We start from the raw sequence: 21769 nt of genomic DNA, 5'->3' as shown, positions 1-21769 counted from the left end.
GCCAGTCCTGTGTACGGCCGAGCGTTGCTCTCTCCAGGCAGGCTTCAGGCAGGCTCCCTGGCTAAGCTCCAGCCGCTGGGATTCGCAGCTGCCGCTCAGTGGATTTCCGCTGTAAGGATCAGTCGGCGCAGCCCCCTCTTTCTGAGCTGACGTCAGAAGAGCCACCTTGCCATTTAGGTCCCGTGGTGGGGCTGTGCTAAAAGGAAGTTGCTGTCCTGGAGGAGTCGTGGTACCCACCCACCTAAGCCAGCCTGCAGGATAGAACGGGGCGGGAGGGCATCCAGTAGCCCCAACACCGGCACAGTTTGTATAGAAAGGCAGCAGACAGCGTTCCGGCCTACATAGGGCTGGAGCAGCCCGCGAGAGTGTGGGATTTGGCCTCCCTGGCCCCTCTCTGCTTCACCTTCCCATTTGACTGACATTTCCCCCCATGTGCTGGTCCGTGAAATACCGAGGTTTCCATTTCAGACGTCTGCATTGAAGCTAAATTCCCGTCCTGCCAGGGCCCAGCCAGCTCCCCGTGGCATTTCAGTGTGAGTGCGCTGAGCACATTTGCTTAGCTGTAATTGGCACATCCAAAGCTTGGGACAGGATTATTTTTGTTTCACCTGCAGCCTGTTGGCATTCTGAAAATTCAAAAAGAACCTCAGAAGTCAGTGTCTGATCCTTCCAGCTGACGGCTATTAGGGTCAAATGTAGCCGCACTTATGCCCAGGAACTTGGTTTGGGACAGCAAAACACTGCAGATGAATAATCCCTCAGAGTGCGATGTGAGCAAGCGTATTAGACAGCACTTGCACAGCGGTGCTCAACGCAGAGATTTTCGACATTGTGTATATAGGGTGAGACAACAGAGGGCAATACCATGTTATTAAAGTTAGCTCGGGAAACGAGAACCTGGTAAAAGTGAATTTCGTGTTTAATGACACTTTATTTTGTAATGAACTTTGATTCCATAGTCTGCCAAAATGAACAGCGATTGGTATAATTAAGGTGTAGTGTGTTCCAATATCCTCGGCGTCTTCCAGCGTGACTGTGATTCAAAGGGAAAAAGCAGGAGGTTTTGATTAGCGGTAGCTGCTCCAGGAGTTACCTCACTTGTTTTTGGACTGGGTGGTGGGTAGAGAGTGAATCTGTTCCCATTGGAGCTCCAGCCTCAGCTAGGACTTGAAGTTGGGGCAGGTTGGCTCGAGTTTTCACTGCAGGCGGGTTTGTCTGTGCCTGTGTGCTCACACCCTGTACATGGGAATGCTTCCCTAGCTGCAGGGGGAGGGGGAATTATTGAAGAACTAATAACCATCCTAGATGCCGCTCAGGGTTTTCCCCAAAGCTTTAACATGTGGTTTTCCTTCGAAAAGTGACTATGTAAAGCTGGCACCTTCTTACTCATCAGCTTTTCCTCTCTGGGCTTCACTGAGGCTCACCTCTGCTGACTTTAGTGACAAAAAATCAGCTTTTCAGCCGTGTGAGCTGTTGGCTCTGCAAGCCACGAGCTGAGGGGTCTGTCCTACTTCGTGCATCATCAGCTCCTGGGCAAACGCATGGAAAGCAATGGATTGACACGGGTGAGGGCATATTCTGAGGACAGTGGGGAGCTCCCAGGCCCCCCCTCAGCCAAGAGCTGACAGACAGCCGGCCCCGACCCCGGGAAGGCAGGGAAGCAGCCTCAAAGGCTATGAGCTGTAGACAGCTTCCCCACCTTTGAGTTCCACAGCTGATCCATGAGCTGCAAAAAACGGCCCACGGATATCTGGATGCGTGGATGCGGATATCCATGGATTTGCAGGGCTCTAGGCATCGTTTAGCCTGCAGGAGCTTTATGCACAAGAAGGGACGCGACCTCCACTTGAGTCTCAGATGCCCAGGCTGAGTTCGCAGGCTGGAGTTACAAACAGCCGCCGTTTTACTAGTACACTAGCACAGACATTGACATGAAATGAAATGAAGCAAACAGGGATCTAGGTGGCACTTTCTTCACTCATCTTAGCCTACATGTATGTGTGTGAAATGTCCGGCTTTCTTCCCTGTTGCCCCTTCCTTAGCACTAAAACCTTGTGCCCTTAAAAGGAGTTGCCAGGTTGGATGGAGAGGCGCATCTCGGCTGCAGAGGTAACCCCTCCCCACCAGGTGTTCAGTCCTCAAGCTTGCTTCTTTCCAGGATAACAACCTGCTGATTGAAATAACCCTACGAAAGAGAAGCAGTGTGCCAGCCTGTCCAGTCTTTGGCACACTGCCCCTTCCAGGAGCGCTATGCCAGCTAGCCAGTAGGCAGGAGCGGGTAGTGGGACATGGAGGTACGGGATAAGAGCAGTGCAGAAACTACGTCCAGAAAACCCTTTGGAGGTGCCCCAGATCCAGGCTCTTTGGCTAATTGGTTGTTTAGAGCAACCGAAACCTGACCATTGCGTTTCTGTTCAGCAAGTGAATGCAGAACCTGGGATCCCTGATAACGGCTGGCCACAGTCTGCTTTGACCGTCTCACCAATAGGAAGCAACACGTTTGCCCTGTAGCCTGTGCTAAGCTGCTCAGCCGCAGCCAGGTGTAACTAGAAATGAACCCATACCACGTCAGGTGGTTCTCCAGGGGCGGCTCTAACCCTGTTGTTGGCAGGGGAGCTTCACCGATATTGGGGGCAAGAATCAGACACAGGGGCCAGATTCACCACTGGGGGTGTAATTGCTTGGCGCCCTGAGGGGGAGCTGTGCCATGCGGTATTCACCCCGGGGGGATCCCTTGCCTCTGCGAAGCATCCAATTGAGTGTGAGCCTAGCCTGGCCTTAGCTGCTCCCAGGATAGCCTCGTGCACTTCTGGGACTGCTTGGCCTGGGGCGGGAGGGGGCAGACAGCTTGCACTGCTGTGGACCCCACTCTACCCAGACATATGGACGGGGGACCTACAATTTGTTAGCCCCCAGTGTTAGCATCCACACAGCTGACCGCTGAGAGGCTAGGGACCACCCCTCCCCTGCGTCTCTTTTGTGATGCCACCGTATCTTTCAGCCTTCTAATCCTCGACTAGAGGTGGGGCCCGGGCTCCATCCGTCCAGAAGCAGGTTCGGGTGGGAGAGTTTGTTTCAGGCTGTTATGGTCACGGGCAGGCTGCAGAGGGGGCCCTGGGTCTGAGCTTCCTCCAGATCCAGATCCTGTCCAGCCCGGGGGTTGACGGGGTCCCCTGTCTAGCTCTCCCGGTGTGGCTCGTCACGGCATTGCAGCCTTCGTGTAGCGGCCCGAGTGGGCTGGCGGCGTCTCCACTGGTTTGCCAGTCCTGCGGCGCTGCTCTCTCTCTGTCACGCTGGTGTCTCTGTCGTGGCATGCTTCGTGCTTCTTCACTAGGCGGAAGAGAAACCCCAGGATCTGCTCGGTGAGTGTCAGAACATGAAATACAAAGGCCTGTCAGGGGAGCGGGTTGGTAATTACTGTAATTTCCAGCCTACGTTGTAGTTCTGAACATATTTTTCTTTTAACAGTAAGGGGGCAGGAATAGCACCTCAACCAGGTGAAGAAACGGAGCCGGATTGTGCTCCCGCGGCTGCTTCGTGCTGCCTCCGTTCTTTGGTTGTCGTCTTTAAAATGATCATCCGCGTTTTCCACAAAAGAAGAGAAAAGTATCTCTCGGATTATGGACAGATCAGAGGGAAAACTAGCTCCTGCTAAAGACTCAGAGACAGACTCTGCCTTTCCCTCAAGCAGGCACCCAGGGAGGCCTGGCATGAGGACGGTAACAGGGTCAGAGAGTTCCAAATTCAGCGTGAGGAAGACACAAATCCTCCGCACCGCGGCTGTGGCATACGCGCAGCTGGCCGGTCCAGGGTTCTGAGCCGTGTTACTGACGCGTACGGAGTCGGCTGATCTAGCGACTGAACCGGGTGTCTCACTCATGGACGGGCTGCTGCTGCAGTGTTGTAACAAGGAGGCTAACTTGGGCCAGGGAAAGATGTGGAGGGTTAATAAATACCACAGTGAAGTGTTACCGTGGCTGACTTCCCATCGAGCCCCTCAATGGCCATATTTGGGGTCAGGAAGGAATTTCCCACAGGGCAGATTGGCAGAGGCCCTGGGGTTTTTCGCTTTCCCCTGCAGCCTGGGGCACGGGACTCTTGCTGGTGGATTCTCTGTACCTTGAAGTCTTTAAACCATGATTTGAGGATTTCAGTAACTCAGTCCTAGGTCAGGGTCTATTACAGGAGTGGGTGGGTGAGGTTCTGTGGCCTGCGTTGTGCAGGAGGTCAGACCAGATGATCACATTGGTCCCTTCTGACCTTAAAGTGTATTAAAGTCTGTACTAAGGGGAGGCCTAGGGTTAAGATGGTCCAATCTGTTGTGAATTGTCCAGAGGAGAAGAGGGAGATCAAAGTGAAGGGGAGATATTTGGTCGGTATCATTGCAGCCCGGGGAGTGTGCCGCAAACAACGGCAGAACAGCTCGGTCGGCGGCCCTGCGCCGTGCGGTGAGATCATGCAGCGGCTGCAAAAGGCCCCCCCTGCTCTGCTGTGAGCATCTTAGCAAATGCCAGGAGGAGAATTTTCTTGTGGCTGCGGGGAGAGTTCTGTTGCAAGTCTCCCTCGCAGCAGTAGAACATCTTCCAGACACTCGTCGTGTGGAGCCACAAACCAACAGACTGAGCTGGTGCAAACAATCTGGATCCCCAGGCTGGCTTCTGAGGAAGAGTGAGCATCCGCAGATGGCACAGATCGCAGCTAGAGAGAACCGGCGCTTACCCAGAGTATTGCTGGCCCTCCATATGCACCCCCGGAGGATTCTGCCCTGGCGTACGTTTGCTGTCTGCTGTGCGGAGCAGTGATTCGTTAAGTCCCTGCTTCTTTTGTTGGCCTGCGACTGGGAGTGCTGTGTTCTCTTCCAGGCCCTACCTCTGATTTGCTCTGGGACCTTGGGACTTCTTTCGTGCCTCAGTTTCTCAACCTGTGTGAGGTCTGCTGATCCCAGTGCTACTGGTGGTGTTGGCTAGTTTGGCGTGTGGTGGAGGATGGTGGCTCAGAGCGGTGTGTCCAAACCTGTGCAGCTTTCAAACTGCTGTAGGAAGGGGTGGCTCAAACTCTGGCACCCGTGACAGAATCTGTACGCACTGCCTCTGTAATGCTGGCTGTGGTGGGAGAATCCCAGCCCTTTTCCAGGGACGCCCCATCCCCTTGGCCGCCATGCTCACTGGGCAGGCTGTAGAACCAGGCTGCCGTGCTTGCAAACCCGGGAAAGTCTCCATCAGCTCTTGGAAGTGGTTAAAGGAAGAACGTGTGGGGAGAAGGGGTCAGAGGGGAGTTGGGAGGCGTGTTGCACTAGGTAGTGTACAGCTTTGGGGATGAGATCATATTTTTTGTATTGTAACCTTGACCTGTTAATCCATCGGAGAGCCTGCTAAGGGACCTCTTGGAGGAGCTCGCGCATGCGTTGTTCTGAGATGCAAGACCTGGGTGGGGTGAGGGCAGCCCTGCTGGAGAGCCGGGGGAGAAGTCGTATAAGGCTGCGAATGTGGAGAACTTGAGAAAACCACGCTCCCCGCAGCGGCGCTTTCCTCTCAGTCTCTTATGCTCCAGAAACCGAAGGCACTTTAAAGTGTTCTCGCAGGTCTGCACGCTCTTCTTCCTTCCTGCCTTCATTTCTCAGGCACTCTGGCCTCAGTTTACACGTACCAGGGAGAAGACTCCCCCCACCCCCACCCCCTGGCTGATCCCGTCTACAAGGGCTCACTGCACAGATGGCTTGCTCGGGGTAGGTCCGCCTGTCCCTGTCTCCCCTACCCTGGGCGTCCGACCACTCGTTGGCCCGGCGTTCTCTCTGCGTGCTGTTTGTTTTCTCTGCCTCCTCCCCGAGCCCTCTGACCTGGCCAGATGGCAGCGACCTTCAGTTGAAAAGCAGCACAGAGGGGAGACGTGTGGGGCAGGCCCGGTCCGGTTCAGGAGAGTTCAGATCTCTTGTCAGTGGCTGGCTTGCGCCTCCTAAAAGAAAAGCCCCTTTGATTCATTTCAGAGCAGAGGAAACTATTAAGCAAAGCTTTGTTTGCCCAGAGCTCGCTCCCCCTGCTGTTGACATTCGGATGAGAGAGACAGAAAGTGAGAGAGGGAGAGAAAGGAAGTGGGTGCCAAGTTGGCCGCACCCCTTGTCAGCTTGGGTCAGTGCCACGTTCGTTATTAATGCTCTGTCTAGAGGTCACATGCAGACGAAACGAGCCTCTGGGTCAGCCAGAGGAAAAGATCAGAGCTCGTTTGCTGCTCCGCCGTACAGCGACGGCACCGATCTCCTCCTGGCCCTCCGCAGGCAGGAGGGAATCTGCAGCGCGCGGTCGACTGCTTTGTTTGCTTTTATTTTTTTTTTTTTTTCCTGTCTGACTGCGCTGGGCATCTCCCGAAACTGCACAGGCTGTCCTCCCCGGAGCCCCGAGTGCTGAGCAAGGAGGTGAGGTGGGGGGGGTGGAAAACCCACAGCAGCTTCGGTCCACCTTAACAAACACCGTTCCAGACGGTTGGAAACCTCGGAGGAGCAGAGCAGGAGTGCCCAGGGTGCCTCCTGCCAGCCTGAGTGGGGCAGAGATCACTGAGAACGGAGCATGTGTTCACAGCAACTTCTTGCGTCAGGGTCAGGCGTCTCCTGGTTTTAAGATCTGGGTTTAAGTTACCACGCAGTAGCTGCTCTTTCTGCCGAGGGCTCCGAAGTGCCAGAGCCCCCAGGATTTAAAGAACCAGCTTTTCTTTTTTTTTTTCTCTGTCTTCCTTCCCTGTCTTTGGCTGCTGCGAGGGAGTGAAAACAAAATGAGCGGGGAGGATGTGAGTAGAGAACTCCTGGCGCTTGGTAACAAACTGCTCTGCCTCGGGTGGTTTTGAAGACGGGCTCTCCCTGTTCATTCGACCTGCCTGCTGCATGCTTCGAGCAGATTTACTGACAGGGGAAACTAGAATCAGAGAATGTAAGTACAGCCGTAGGTCAGGCATGAAATGATGAGCTTCTAATGGTGAACGTTAGAGACGGGGAGAAAAAGAAAGAGAGAGAGAGGTGTGTGTGTGTGTTTGTGTGTGTGTGTGTGTGTGTGTGTGTGTGCATACACTTGTGCACACACCTATAATCTCATGACCAGTCAGAACAGTACTGATTAAGATCTGATTGGCTGGTTAGTCATAGTTTCAGTTGTGGTACTAAATGAGTGTGTGCATTTTGTGAGAGACGGACCTACGTGTGTCAGGCCTATGTGGCCGGGACGGGGTGGGGGTGCGTGTGGCAGAGTGTGCGAGGGAGGCTGTGGGGTGACAGAGAACACTGAAGTGACGTTGATCAGCAGAGCAGAGTTCTGGTAGAGCTTGGAGAGTGACCTGTTTCACCAGGGAGATCCAGGACAGCTGTTGGCTGATCCCTCCCCAAGTGTACAGATAATTATAGTTTTGGCAAGCAGGTGTTGCTGTTTTGTTCTCTTGACTGTGAAGATAAGGGCGGCTGTACGCGCTGGTTTGATCCTGCAGGGTTAAGGTCTGTCAGTGCTTTGGAAACAAGCAGCCTCCTCCTTGTGAGATAGACGCAGACACCTGCGCGGCTCTCCTCCAGGCCCGCGTCATTTGCGTGCGTGGAGAACGGGGGGCACCGGATGCTGTGCCCAGCGGGTGCGGGGAAAGGTGCCAAGCTTCCCAAGCAGCTGGGCCTCGTGGTGTCGCTGGCGCGGGTGACTCTTGAAATGGAACGGGCTTCAGCACGGCCTTGTGATTTGGACGCGGCCCTATAAAACAGCTGGGGGCAGCGCACCTGACAAATGAGAGGGCAGCCGGGAGTCGGCACCACCTGTTATGTGCTGCAAGACAAGGTCAAGCTGCCTCTGGAAATAGAGCAAGCAGGGAAGGGCCTTGGGGTGAGACCTCCTTGTACAATAAGCAGCCGTTGCAATGAGCGCACCCCACTGCCCCGTTCTGTACAGCACAGCCGTCTCTGAGGACAACACAGTCGTACAGAGCGTCACTTGTCACGGGTGCAGAAACGGTGGTTGTTCAAGGCCGGTGCCAGAGACGTCGCTTACAGTTCCAGCCCTGTCTGTTGACCCTGGGGATGAAGCCCTCCAAGTAGCAATGAGCGAATGGATGGATTCATTTTGGAAGTGATGATGATGAATCTCAATCCAGGGGCCCGTCCTGGTTTCCCTTGCAGCGTTTAGCCATTCCTAGGGGATAGACTCTTGCTGGCTAGCATCTCTCAAGGTTGGTCGCCAGGTGGATTTTAGATGTTCCAGTGGAAAGCAGCAACAGCCGAGGTCGTGGCTTTAAATGGATGAAAAGTTGGGAGTTGTACAGCTAGCGCTCAGCCTCCATTCTTCTGCTGCCCCCACCCCTGCTGCGCACAGCCGGTCTGTCGCATACAGGACAGTGAGGGCTGCAGGGCCATGCAAGTTGTTAGCACCACTGGAGCTTTCGCTCTTTGTTCCTGGGCTCACCCACAGCCTGGATAGTGTGTTCATCCGAGGGCAATTTGTCCTGGCTACTGGTTGGCATCTGTTTGGGGCAAATCTCACACCCCTCTCTCCTGGCCTGCGTAGGGCCCCAGTCTGAGCTGATGGGCTTCTGCCACGTAGGGGTGGTGGGCAGGATTTGGGGATCACTGCACCCCAGTCCTCCCTGTACCCCAGCACGCTGGAGGTATTTAAAGCTGGGAGGGCTGGCTCTGCAGTTAAACACTTCACCCACCTGCCCGGCCCCAGGGGGCCAATTCCTGCTCTCCCAGCCCCTGCTCTGATCCCATGGAGGCACTGCTGCTTGAGCTGTGTGTGCTGGTGCTAGGATTTATCCCTTTTATTTTTCAACCTTCAGATGCACAAAACAAATGCAACCTTTTTTAGAGTAGGCCCTACGCATAAACAAAACCGTCCACAGGCAGTGGATTGCGGGGGGGACACAGTGATGGCTTTGTTAGTGCAGACCCAGCCTTTCAGTTGTTGTGCTTGTAGCTAGAGCACTTTCAAAGGGAAGTACTGCATGGGTCGTCCCTGTATCATTACAAGGACCTCTGGCTTTGATCTCATCAGGTCTCTCAGGCTAAGTCCTGAGCAGTATGTGGATGCGGGACCTTCGAGGAAGGACCCTCCAGTGCTGCAGGAGGGTACGTGTTGGCGATGCTCCTTTCTCCCAGGCAGCCCCAGCATTGTGCCAGAGGGGCCGGGCACAACGGGCAGGACATCTTCTCCCAGTCCCTTTTGTGTGCTCGGTGTGTCCTTCAAAGGTTGATTGTCATGGGCCAGCCGTATTAGAAAGCGCGGGGCAAGTGACAGGCAGCAAGCAAAGGAACGCTGGCGAGCAGTGACCGATGCAAGGGCCGGCCGGTGCCAGTCCCATCTGACCGTGCGGTGCGGAGCCAGCTTGAAGCTATGCTACCTGGCTCCTCTCTGGGGACTGCGGCCAACCTGAGGGCAAATATCTAGCAGCCCAGCCCCAGCCTGACATCGGGGGAGAGGCCAGGCACACCCAGGGGTGACATCGACATCGCAGTGGGTCAGAGGGAGGAGCAGGGTCAGGCTGGCTTAGTGACATGCAGCCAGGGGCAATCTTAAAGGGACCACACGCCCTTGAGCCACACAGAGCTGCCAGCTAGATGCAACCTTGAGACCATCAGGCAAACCAAGTCCCCAGACGGGGCAATCCAGCATGTGGGGAGAACACAGGCTTGTTGTAAGACGGTCGCGTCCTGGCTGAGCTGCCCCTGCCTTACCGCAGCCCTGGCAACTTGCCCTGTCCCGGGGGGCAATACAGAGGGGACCGGGGCTGTGATGCTCTGCTCAAGGGTACAGGGCGCTCATGTGAGTGAATGGCCCATGGCACCCCCACCCCAAGCTGGGGCGGATTCCCTCCCTGCCCCCACCTTTATACACTGTGAGCTCAGCTGGTCTCTGAGTTCCTAGGAGAGGCTGGTAATTTCTCTGCTTTGACTGTGTTTGGCCACCATTCTACCCCCGGTTCCCCTGGCCTCTGGTTTCTAGTGGCAGTGTTAGCATCTCTCTCTCTACAGTGCCTGTGGCAGGTGTATTTTGGGGTGTGACTATCCCTCTGTATCGTATTGACTGTTCCCATGTCTATTGCATGTCGTGTGTGTCCGAACCAAAGCTGTGCAGAAGCACTGCAAGGACTCGGGGGGACTGGGTTCAATTCCCTGTTCCGTGATGAACTCCTGGTGTGACTTTAGATAAGTCACTCTGTGCCTCAGTTTCCCCATGTGTAAATTGGGGGTAATAGCACTGCCCGCTCTCACCGGTGTTGTGACAGTAAATACCTTCACGACTGTGAGGGGCTTGGATACTATGATAATGGGGGCCTTGGAAATACCTTGGATGATGATTATCTCCTTCCTATCTCCATCCCTTCCTGCCCCCCCGCTGACAGCCGCCTTCCATTAGCGCAGCCCTGTGCCGCTCATCTGCCTGCCATCGTCTGGCTCGATGCCTGACCTGAAAAGCTTCTTCTGCACAGGAGCCTGTGATTAGCACCAATCCCCTCGACGCTCCTCCTTCCGGCAGTAGACGTCGCCTGGGCGGAGGCTTCGCTTGCGCTTATGTGTCACAGCTCCTTTGTTTGGACCCCTCCTGGCCTTCTCTGTGCACGCATCCAGCCCGTCCGAGGGCTCTCGAAAGCTGTGTCTCTCCGCTCTAACGCGTCGTGAGGGCTTTCCCCATCCCCTTTAGTCCCCCGGGTAGGGACCAGGCCCAACTGCAACCCCAGCACACTCCTGAGCATAGCGAGTGCTCCCCGCTAGCCCCTCCTAGAGCACCAGCTGTCCCCAAGGGGTCATGGAGGGGAGTACACGCTTTCACCTCCCTAAGGGATAGGGCACCAGGCTTCTGGCACTCCCTTGTGGGGTACTGTGACTGCTCTGCCCCCCGTCCCCCCGCCAACATGCCAGAATGGTGCAGCCTGGCCTCGAATCTGCAGAGCTGTCAGGGTTCTTGGCAGATGCTGCTACACTGTCCCCGAGACTGCTGGGATAATGCTTTTCACCTGCAAAGGAAAACGGGTCTCTCGCCTAGGCTCTTGGCCAAGGAAGTCTCGCAGGCGGGTGCTGGTGACCACGTTGTTCCGGCAGAGTTTGGGTTTGTACCCAGCCTTTGTGCATGATGCCGTCCTCCTGAGAGTCGATCTCGTTTCAAAACTTCTGGTTTTATTGTCCCTGTTTTCAGGTCTCCTTGAACATGGGCGGAACTGGTCGGCCATTGCCAGGATGGTGGGCTCCAAGACTGTGTCGCAGTGTAAAAACTTCTATTTCAATTACAAGAAAAGACAGAACCTGGATGAGATCCTGCAGCAGCACAAACTGAAAATGGTAAGTAGCCGGCCCCGGCCCACTCCGAGCACCACAGATATTTCCCGGCAAAGAGTTACACAGCTTATGATGTTCCCAGATCCAAAGGGAAGTTTTTCTTCCCTGAGAATTTATTGGGTGAAAAACACAGAGCCCAGGCTTCAGCTGACAGTTCGTTACAAGAAAGGGGGCATTTGGTCCTTGGTGTTTTCTGGAGAAGTTGGGGCAGAATAACCAGATCTCAGACACGCATGTGCTACTCAGTAAGAGAAAAGGAGATGGAAAGAAGAGAGTAGCTGCTGTGTGTTGAGATGCGTAGCCAGGTTGCGATCCCAGTTACAGCTGTGTGAATCCATTGACACCAGTGGAGTTGTACCGATTTATCCCAGTGTCGCGGAGATCAGCAATGGGCCCAGGAATGCTGTTTGTTTCTAGTGCAGTCTTCAGTTCCTGCATGCCCCATGGTAGCTTAAGCATTAAGTATAAAGAAATGAATGGCAAATTTACCACAAAAACCAAACCCCGCAATGTTTACATCCTCAGTTCTTACAATACTGGAAAGAAGGTTGATTCCCCAAAAGAACGATCATTGGGACCTCCAGAGGCAAGCATGGTCCAGGGTTCTAAGCCTCATGGACATTTGGATGCCTTCTATGGCCAGGGAAAGGCAAATCACTTAACCTTTCTGGGCTTCAGTTTCCCTGTGGTAGAAGGGATAATAAGGCTTCCTTCCCTCTGAAAGTTCAGGGACTGAGTTAATTGGTGCATGCCAAGCACTCTGAAGATGCAACGCACCGCTATAGACCTGCTAAGTATTGTAATTATTATTTCATTTGTAGAGTACTCTGGGCTTCCGGGCTTCCTGGCTCATAGTATTCACATGGCTTAAACCTCCAAGGAGTGCTTTGAAAATGGGAAGGACAGTGTTCAATACAGGAGTCTCTCCAGTAAGCTATTACAGTGCGAGTAAAAAGACAGGAAAACATTCAGTGACTCACCCAGGAATTGAATATCCTAGTCAGTCTGGAGGAGAAGCAGAGAGGACAGTGGTGATTCCTCTTATTAATTCTCCAAGCTCAGAGATGATCCTGTGGTCCTGTGTTTCACTGAACTGTTTTTAGGAACAAGGCAAACAAACTGCAAAGAAAGCAACACAACAGAAACACAGCCTCTCTCCCAGTAGTGCTTTGTTATAAAGATATTGTTCATCACTTGGGAGAAACTGAAGTAAGATCATGTAACTCCAGTAATGGAATTGGAGTTGAGTATATTAATTTACTCTGCTTCCTAATATTTCAGAAATTGCACTGCATGAACATTTTTCTGCAGAACCAATTTTCCCCTCATCTTTTTCTCCTCCATTCATATTGTTCACTATCGCCTGCAGTTTAGATCATCATCATCATCATCCTCATCATTTTGTCTTTTGAGCACTGGGGGTTGTGGAATTTGGGTTTTGTTTAAGAACAATGAATGCTCAGCTGTTATTTATTGGCCTCTATTGTTTTATGGCAACAGCAGATGCACTAAAACCGAATAAAATAAAAGAAGAACTGAGAGTGAATTTCCACAGACTTTCCTCCCTAACTCCTAAATACAGTCACAAGTGAACCAAACCTCCTAATCGTTTCCTGTAGAGAATCAGGGCATGCAAAATAGTCAGCTTTGACCTTCTTCTCAGTGGAAGCAGTTGGAGGTCAGGCCAATATGTCATCAGGTAATTTTGCAGTGAAGTCTCTGGCTTATTCCATGACCTCAATGTCGGCAGCTATTACTGATCTCCATGCGCACAAGGATAACACGCAAGGAAATGGAGAGGTTTCTGTGTTCGCATTTTTGCTAGAATGTTCTTTGTTTAATTTCATGAGGATAAACGCCGTTAGTCGCACTTGTTAATTTCTCAAATGTAGCTTGTTTATGGTTTGTAGCGGTGTTGCTAGGATGGGGCTGCTCCACTGGTATAGCAGGATTTTTGTTACAAACTCAGATCCCAGCCAGGTTTGCTGAGGTCTCTAGAAACCTTCGAGTAAACCAGAGCACAGTTTTGTGCAAACCTGAGTCGGTGCATGGTTTAGCTTGTGCCAGTGCGTGGTTTTGAATTACAGCCAGATGAAATTCACCGTTCCGGATGGTTTCATCCCAAAGAAACTCGGTAGCTTCCAGTGATCTTCAGCTTATGTCTGAGGGTTCAGTCAAACACTGAACCTAAAGCACGGCCTGAGGAACGTGAGCTCCACGCAAAGCAGAACCACAGCAGTGGTTTGCCCAGAACCCCGTGTCCCCCGTCTGCTGTGGCTAGCACAGCTGCGGTCTGCACTTGTTCGATTTACCTGCATGCACAATGGGTGCGTTGGCCTGCGGCTGATGATTTCCAGGTATGGCTCTCAGATTGGGGGGCATGCGTGCCAGGCTTTCAGTCGCACCCCGGCTTTGCCAATGCCCAGGGGTTTTCAGGGTGCAGCTTAGAGTCTTGCCCTAAAGGGTATGACTGCATTGCATCGGGGGGAAGCAAGCCTCCCAGCCTGGGCTGGTAGACTTGTGCTAGTGGGGCTCGCATTAGCACGCTAAAAATAGTCCGAGAAAATCAACGTCACCTTGAGAGTTGTTGAGAGATGGACTTTGTATAAAGGGAGCTCAGGGAAGCTCTGAGCCCCTTTGTCTCCCTGCACAGACTCCCAGACATCTCTCTTCCATTGATTTAGGACTGGAGGGCAAACCTCACTGCAGTATTGGATTAAGACATGATCAGATAAGCACGGGGGGGAGAGGAGGGCGGGGCAGATTTTACAGCCCCACCCCTGGAAACCCACCTGTGGAGCCGTATATGGACAGCCACCCCATTGTGCACGACTGCTCCCTTGCCCAAGAAACGCATCTGAAGGGTTGGTGCCTGTGGTTTGATTTGATTCAATTCACGCCACCCTTTAAGCCTCACTCGAAGTCTCCGCCTCCGTGCGTTTGGACTCAGCTCTCTTGCGAGCACCTGAGAGCTGTTCTTAGCTTCAGCCTTGGTTAGTCCTGACCTTCTGTGCTCTGATCTCTTGTTTCATTAACCACAGCATTCAAGGGAAGAAATGGGGCATTGTGATACAGCATGTCCTTTCACATCGCTCTTTCCTTGCGTGGTCGGAGAGCAGAATCTCTCTCTCCTGGCGGGAGGCTGTCACTGGTGCTGGTCCTGCCTTAGGCCAGGGAACAATATGGCTCATATTAACCTATAAAGCTTGAAGGAGCCTTACAAATCTGTGCAAGGTATCCACAGGACACCCAGCTGTGCCTTTTCCTCGATCAATTAGAGGGCACCTGCTCCCTGTTAGACGCTGCCTCAGATTTCAGACGGCTCCTCAATGGGCGGGATCCTGGTTCTGGACCCAGCCGGTGGGAGCTGCCCCACTTGACCCCCTGCTTTCCCTTTTGAAGGGGAGGGGGGAGGATGAGCTCTTGCTGCCGTGTAGGCACTGTAGGTCATGGCGCTGGAGGCTTGGGACCCCGTTCACTCACTCATCCAATGGCCTGAGGGAAAGCATTGATCGACAGGTTCAGTCTCCCTTTCATATCACAGAATATTAGAGTTGGAAGGGACCTCAGGAGGTGTCTAGTCCAACCCCCTGCTCAAAGCAGGACTAACCTCAGCTAAATCATCCCAGCCAGGGCTTTGTCAAGCCGCAGCTTAAAAACCTCTAAGGATGGAGATTCCACCACCTCCCTAGGTAACCCATTCCAGTGCTTCACCACCCTCCTAGTGAAAAACTTTTTCCTAATGTCCAACCTAGACCTCCCGCCCTGCAACTTGAGTCCGTTGCTCCTTGTTCTGTCATCTGCCACCATTGAGAACAGCCTAGCTCCATCCTCCCTGGAACCCCCTTTCAGGTAGTTAAAGGCTGCTATCAAATCCCCCCTCATTCTTCTCTTCTGCAGGCTAAACAAGCCTAGTTCCCTCAGCCTCTCCTCATAAGTCTTGTGCTCCAGTCAATATTGAAGGGCAGGATGTCCCCTTTCGTGTCTACCGGCGCCGTGACTCCCAACTGTCTCCCCCTGCTGTAGCGCAGAGGTCACGATTCGGCTTTGCCTGTTGGAAGCCCTCCCGCCGCTAACGTGGAGCCCTTGACGTCGGAGCCGGGGGGTTCCCCTTGGCTTGGGCAGGCTTTGGGTCAGACCGCTGGTCTCCATGCCAGTCCTGGTACTAACACAGGGCTATCCTGTTGGGTGGCGGTTGGTGTCCCCTGCTAGAGGGTGCCCTCCTGTTGACCCAGCCTCTGGCCAGATTTAGCCCACCCCTTCTCCACGGAACGTCCAACGTCAAATGTCCTCACAAAAGGAGCTCCACCCACCGCTGGGCCTTGTGGTCCTCACGCTCTCCTCTCACGGTTTTCTGTTGTCTCTATCCCCTTCTCAGGGGCCAGGACTCCCAGCGTTTTCCCCTGGATCCCCTAACAAAAATCCCAAACCAAAAGCTTACCAACTCAAAACCAGTTTCCACCCTCCTTTGGGCTTGACCTCTTCACAGCTGTGTTCCTCCACCGAGCACCTCCCGGGACTCCCTCCCTGGTCGTCCAAACCTGCCCTTTGATCAGTGCTCACTCACCGGCGCCTGCTCCACTCCCAGTGACTGCTTTGCCTCTCTCCTGACCTCTCGCCAGACTTCCCCACTCTAATCCCAGAGCCTGTCTGCAGAATCTGTCCCTCCTGCCTTTAGAATCACCCCCCAGCCCCTGCCCGGCTGGGCTTCGTCTCTTCCCCTCTCCCACAGACGCCAACAGGTAACGCAGCTGGCCTCTCAGGTCCCCATTAATCCTGCCAGGACCTGTGTTGGGGGGAGGGCACATACCCCATCCCAGCTAGTCTTAGTCTTGCTTCTGATCCCAGTGCCGGAATGGGCATGACGATGGCACGCTAATTCGGGAGAGCCAGCGTCGTGCTTTTAGGGACGGCTGAGACAGCTGCTGAGGGTACGTGTCAGGTGGTGATCCTGTGAAGAAGCCAGATTTGTCCAGGCTGGTCCTTTCCTTTCTGGGACAGATGGCCAGAACGACGTCACACCAGCAGGTTGTCCCCCTCCCATCCACCCCCAGCGATATCCTGGGCAGTCAGGGTTGATCGGTTGGAAGGAGCGAGGAAGGCTTCGGCAACACCAGACAGCTTGGAGAGGAGGAAAAGAAGCTCTGCTGATTCTTGCCAGACTTGGAGACAACCTCATAGAGCTGGCGGGAACCCAACCACTGCAGGCGCCGGGGTTGGCCAGTCTCACCGGAGGAAGTGGAATGACACACTAGGCCTTGCAGAATGCTAGGAAATAACCTGCAGTGGGCGAAGTTCAGGATTTCGTTTGGTTTGGTTTATTTTCCTTTTGATACAGACGTGTGTAAGCCAAAGACTTCAAAGCAGTCCTGCCCGAGCGCTCTCATACGTTCCAAGCAAATAACCCTCCAGCACGAATCTTAACAAGTCAGGTTTAATAAGACAAACTGCACAGACAGCACCAAGGAATGGGATGGATATGAAAACCACTACTAACGTACTGATAGCAGGTTTAAAGCTGAGCCCAAGGGATCAGAGCCACTCAGTTACAGACAAAAGAGAGGATGGAACACCACGTAAAAGCATTTAATTCCTGTGGCAAATGTGAGCTTCACCTTACCGTCCTGTCATTGATTTGTTCTTTGTATCATGGAAGCGCCTCTAGGATTCGGAGACCCGTTATGCTGGGCCCGGTAAAAACACATCTGTTCTATGGAAAACCAAATTTTGCCTTTAATGCTACATTTGACGAAAGCGTCTCTCCTCCCCACGTCTTGCTGCCATGTGAACTGAACGAACGTCGGCTTAGTATGTTGCTGTATTGGTAGTGGCTAGGGTCGCCCATCAGGGATTTAAGACCCCATTGAGTTGAGAGAGGCCACCCTTCCCCCACGGAGGTTGCAATTGAAGTATACGATGACAACAGATGGGTTGAGCTTGATGGAGTTACACGGCGACAGAGTTAGAGCAGGGATGGATTGGCTGGATGTGCCTTGACCAGAACTGAAACCCCAGATCGGAACATTTGACAGTGCGGCTTGAGCCTGTCGCTAGGTACGTCCTCTCCCAGAGCTGCTGTCTGGATTCAAATGGCTTCCATTAAATGTCTCACCCTTGTTATGCAGTGTCACTTCACCGCACTGTGGGCCTCTCTCAGCCCCAGAGACCTGACCGCCAGAGCTTTCATCTCTGCCTGGGCCACGTCCCGCTGCTTGTCATTTAGTGCACACATAAAAGCCAAGTGTGGTGTTGATGCAGGGGCTTGTTCCCAGCTAATTTCCCAGCATAAGATCTCACTCGTCAGCTCATCTGAGTCACAGACACATGAGTAAGAGGCAGTAAGGCGAAGAAGGCTTTGCCATAGTAACACAAGAGCTTTGTCATCACATTAGCATTATCTGGAGCCCTAACTGTGAGCTGCTTCTTCACACAGTAACATACAATTATTGAATTGTTTCCTTGGCAAAAGAGGAAGACGCACTGACAAAGCTCTTCCCAACGGCGCAGAGATCGCCGAAAGAACGGGGTTACCCAGAAGTTGGCAGGAGGTGGGTGGAGCAGGCCAGAGGGGCTCTTTGATTCCATTTGTAATGTCTCTGCTATCACGTAACAACTTCTCAAGTGCATCCACCCTCTCCTACCCAATTTGGTATAAACATGTTAAAAAGCAGTGTTGCCAAGCAAAAGCAATCTGTGTGGTTTTTATCCAGTGGTTTTTGAGTAGATAGAGAAAGGGGGAAGGTATCAATCCAAAGGCAGAGATCCAAAGGCAGAGTTTGCATTTCTGCTGCAGCCTTCATTTTCCAGCCATTGAAATAAACGTTCTAAGTACGTCATTTGTGTGGAGCGGGAGGAGGGAGCAGCAGGTGACGGGTGTGTTCCTGCTGCTTATGTTTATTTAAGTAAAGACCCCAGGAAACATTAGCAGACACAAGACTCTCGATTCAGGCCAAACAGTTTATTGGAACCAGCCGTGTGTTTCGGTTGTAGGTGTTGAAAGAGGAGAAGCGAGGGTATATTGCTTTGTGGTTCGAGGAGAAGGAGAGGGTAAGGAATCTCAGCTTTTAGATTCTGTTCGCTGCTCCACTGCTGACTCACTGTGTGACCCTGCGAGAGTCACCCAGGGCAGAATTTTTCAAAAATATCTCCTGATTTTGGGTGTCTGGCCCAAGACACCTGGGACCTGTTTTTATTGGTGTGCTGAGCACCCATTAACTTCATCTCAAGAAATGAGTGCCAAGCTCTTCTGAAAATCAGGTCCCTTTAAGGTGTCTGAAGTTGGGCATCCAAAAATGGAGACACCCAAGATGTTGGCCATAGTTTGTCTATGCTGCCATCCTTGTCACCTGTAAATGGGTCCCATAATACCATGATATGTATCACAGGCCTGGTTTTCTTTTAATTTTGAATTAATTTGAATTAGTTAGGCGTCTAACTACTTGATTGTGTCTTCAGGTCTTAATTGCTAGCATTTGGGAACACACAATTGTGCTGTTAAAACGGAGATCAGTTTTATCTTATCACATTATTGTTTGCAATAATATCCTATTCTTACACTGCGGTATTGTGCAAGGATGAATGTTTGCTTGTTAGCTTCTCCCTCCCCAGAGGAATCCCGGGGGGCCACTTTGCCTGGTGGCAATAGCCCAGGGGTAGTATTGTCCAGTGGGGAGGGGAGGGGAACCTGGGCCCGCCCTACTCCACTGTGTTCTGACCCAGGGCCCTTCAAAACAGGTTCAGATCCCAGTACCCCCAAGCGAGATCCCTGGGTCGCTTCCAACCCTCGTCCCAGTCCTTCTGGCGTTGTCTCTAGGGTTGGAAGTGGGGTCCTCTCGCTTTCCCTCTGCTCTGTCTCCGGCCGCCCCTCCACTGGCAACAGCAAGTCGTCCCCTTCGTTTTCCACAGTCGACTCAGCTGGCTTCCCGCGGTGCAGCCGGGAGACTTGAGCCTGGCGGCTTGGCATCCCAGCAGCTTCCTGGCAGGAGGCTGCTACCCACAACCGCTCGGGTCAGTCCAGAGCGAGCTGAGCTGGTCCCTTTTGAACGCTCCCTCCACTGGGAGCATGCCCAGCTGGGGCGAGGGGGCCTGGGCCCAGAGTAGCATGTTAACCCTTGCCTCTCCAGAGTGGGGCTGGTACACCCCGTCACAGATACGCCGTGGGACCCCAGTGACTTCCAGCCTCACTGCTAAGTTCGCAGGCTGAGATGTGAGAACTGGAGGAGTGCTGAGCGTGCTGCTGCTGTTGTAGAGGTCTGTTTGTATCGTGCCAGCAGTGCGTGACACACCCCGCAGACGGGCATGACGACTCCCGCCCCAGGGCGCCTCCAGTCTAAACAGGCAGCATCCAGGAGAATGGGACGCAATGAAGATCAGAGGTAGCCAGGTCACCCCGCAGCCCATTTAGCCCAGCCCCTGGCCATGCAGGACCATTCCCTGCAGCGTATTTTCTAGTGCTTTGTGTGGTTTGGTTTCCAGGGTGTCAAGCGTAGTGGGAGCTGTCCAAGCCAGCCTTTGACCCCTGTGTGCTTCTCCTTCAGGAGAAAGAAAGGAATGCACGGCGGAAGAAGAAGAAAGCCCCCACGGTTCAAAATGAAGCTGCCTTCCCTGCCACGGCAGAGGACGAGGAGATGGAGGTATCGGGGACAAGCGGCAACGAAGAGGAGATGGCCGAGGAGGCGGAAGGTAAGACTTCCGAGGGGCGACCGCCGTGGGCGGAAATGGCTCGAGGATGCTTGGTTCATCCCTGGACCCGTGGGTGCAGCTGAGCAGCCCATTCCTGCCAGGGGAGGGTGGCGGGAGAGGCATTTTAGCCCTGCAAATGTCAGTGCTTCCATCTGTCTCCCTGTCGAGAGCATCTCCTGGGCGGGAGGAGCCATGCCGTGGAGCTGAGTGGCTCTCGCACCCTGAGGAGGTGCGGGGGCGCCGCTTTCACACAGCACTGGAGACACAGAAGCGCTGACATTTCTGGCTCCTCCAGATTTCACGGTTGCAGGGACCGTCCTCATCGGTCTGATTCTTGTCCGCCGAAGGTTTCTTTGTGCGAGCCGGTGCGAAGACCAAAGCTCCAAAACCTGGTCAGCTGATAGCCAAGGATCCCCTCAGGCTGCAGGGCAAGTGGGGGTGGTTGTGATAGGGTCAGGTTGGCAGCCTGGAGACTCCGTCTGCAGGAGAGGGAGAGAGCGTGCTGTACCAGCCGTCCGCCGCTGCCCAGCCTTGGAGGGATTCCCCGGAGACGGACGGTTTATTTCCACAGCCCATTTACGCTTTGGCCTGTCTCCTGTGGCTGCTCACGGGGACCCCAGCTGGTGCCATTTCGGGGGATAGAATTTTTGTTACTTTCACTTTGTCACTGCTGCTCCTGGCCCAGATTCTCACTGCCACCCTAGTGGGACAAACCCTGTGTTCTCCTACTGCTTCTTTGAGTCCCGTCCCTTACCGCTATAGTCACGGGTGTCAACTTGCACGGTCTTAGCTTTTCCATCACCCTACCGGTGAGTCCGCACTGTGATCGGCCTGCCGACGTACGAGGGGTCCGCACCCCCTGGCTTGGAGTGGTTTCCCTCACATACAGGGTTTACATGTTGCTTCAATGGCTGTCAGCGCCCCCACTCTAAAAATTCTTCCAGCGCCCCTGCCTGCAGTCCCCGTGTCGCTAAGCCTGGCACATTTCTGTACTCTTGTAAATCAGATTGGGTTGCCTGTTAAATAATGGCCCGGCCCGGTCAAACTGCGTGACCACCAGCAGCGTGTTCGGGTTGGAAAGCAGGCGTCTTGTGGGGGTAGGGGCTGTCGCACTGCAAAGTAAGCATCACTTTCCTGTCCAAGGCCCCAGGCTCTGATCCACCAAAGCGCTGGAGCACCGCACATAGCTTAAGAACATGTTTAAGTGCTTTGCTGAATAGGGAGGGGTTTTACTCACCGGCTTGAAGTTAAGCTCAGGCTGAAGTTCTTTGCTGAATCAGGTCCCCCATGAATGAAGCAGCAGGAGGGGTAGTAGAACTGAGAGAGCCACCTTTTCTTTAGGGCATCGCTTTTTATGACTTCTCTAACCTATACAACAAACATCCTATGGCTTTTGCTTTGGAAAGTAATTTCTCTTTTTGCAAAAGCACGTTCAGTCGCTGCTAAGCCCCGGGGTCAGCACACCTCTGCATTTTTAATGTCTTCTTTAGGCAGGCCATTTCCATTCTCCTGTTTGAACGGAAGAAGGGAAGCCAAATGAAAGTGATCGTTTTAGCTATTTATGGCTCAGAAATCTCAGCAGCCAGTTTGGGAAAATGTGTGTAATTTAGAGCAATGGCCCCATTTGACTTTTGTCAAAGTAATTTAATAACTTAAGCAGCAGAGCTGGCACCATGCTGAGTCCTGGCCTTGGAGACCAGGCTAATGGGACTGGAAATTGCAAATCTTTTCAACTCATTGTTGAAAGTGACTCATGATAAGGCAGGTTCATGGTAAATCTTCTGCGCTGGGTGATCTGTG

General features: G+C 53.2%; 1 protein-coding gene across 30 annotated transcripts in view; it reads left to right on the top strand.

The window, feature by feature from the left end:
• NCOR2 (nuclear receptor corepressor 2) overlaps window positions 1-21769 on the top strand; it is a 373900-nt gene that overhangs the window by 277140 nt on the left and 74991 nt on the right. For all 30 annotated transcript variants that reach the window (XR_010918232.1, XM_067539730.1, XM_067539728.1 and 27 more), the window contains 2 exons: window positions 11148-11290; window positions 19825-19969. Coding sequence is in view for 29 of the 30 variants with exons in the window: in XM_067539730.1 (XP_067395831.1) it covers window positions 11148-11290; window positions 19825-19969 (288 nt within the window). In the remaining variant the exon portion in view is untranslated. The remainder of the gene's footprint in view (window positions 1-11147; window positions 11291-19824; window positions 19970-21769) is intronic.

The sequence above is a fragment of the Emydura macquarii genome, unplaced genomic scaffold (genome assembly GCF_026122565.2).
Source record: "Emydura macquarii macquarii isolate MOO-44397 ecotype Brisbane River unplaced genomic scaffold, CSIRO-AGI_Emac_v2 contig_554, whole genome shotgun sequence".
NCBI classification, from domain to species: domain Eukaryota; kingdom Metazoa; phylum Chordata; order Testudines; family Chelidae; genus Emydura; species Emydura macquarii.
Note: the sequence above shows the minus strand (reverse complement) of the source record. Positions and strands in the feature narration are given on the sequence as shown.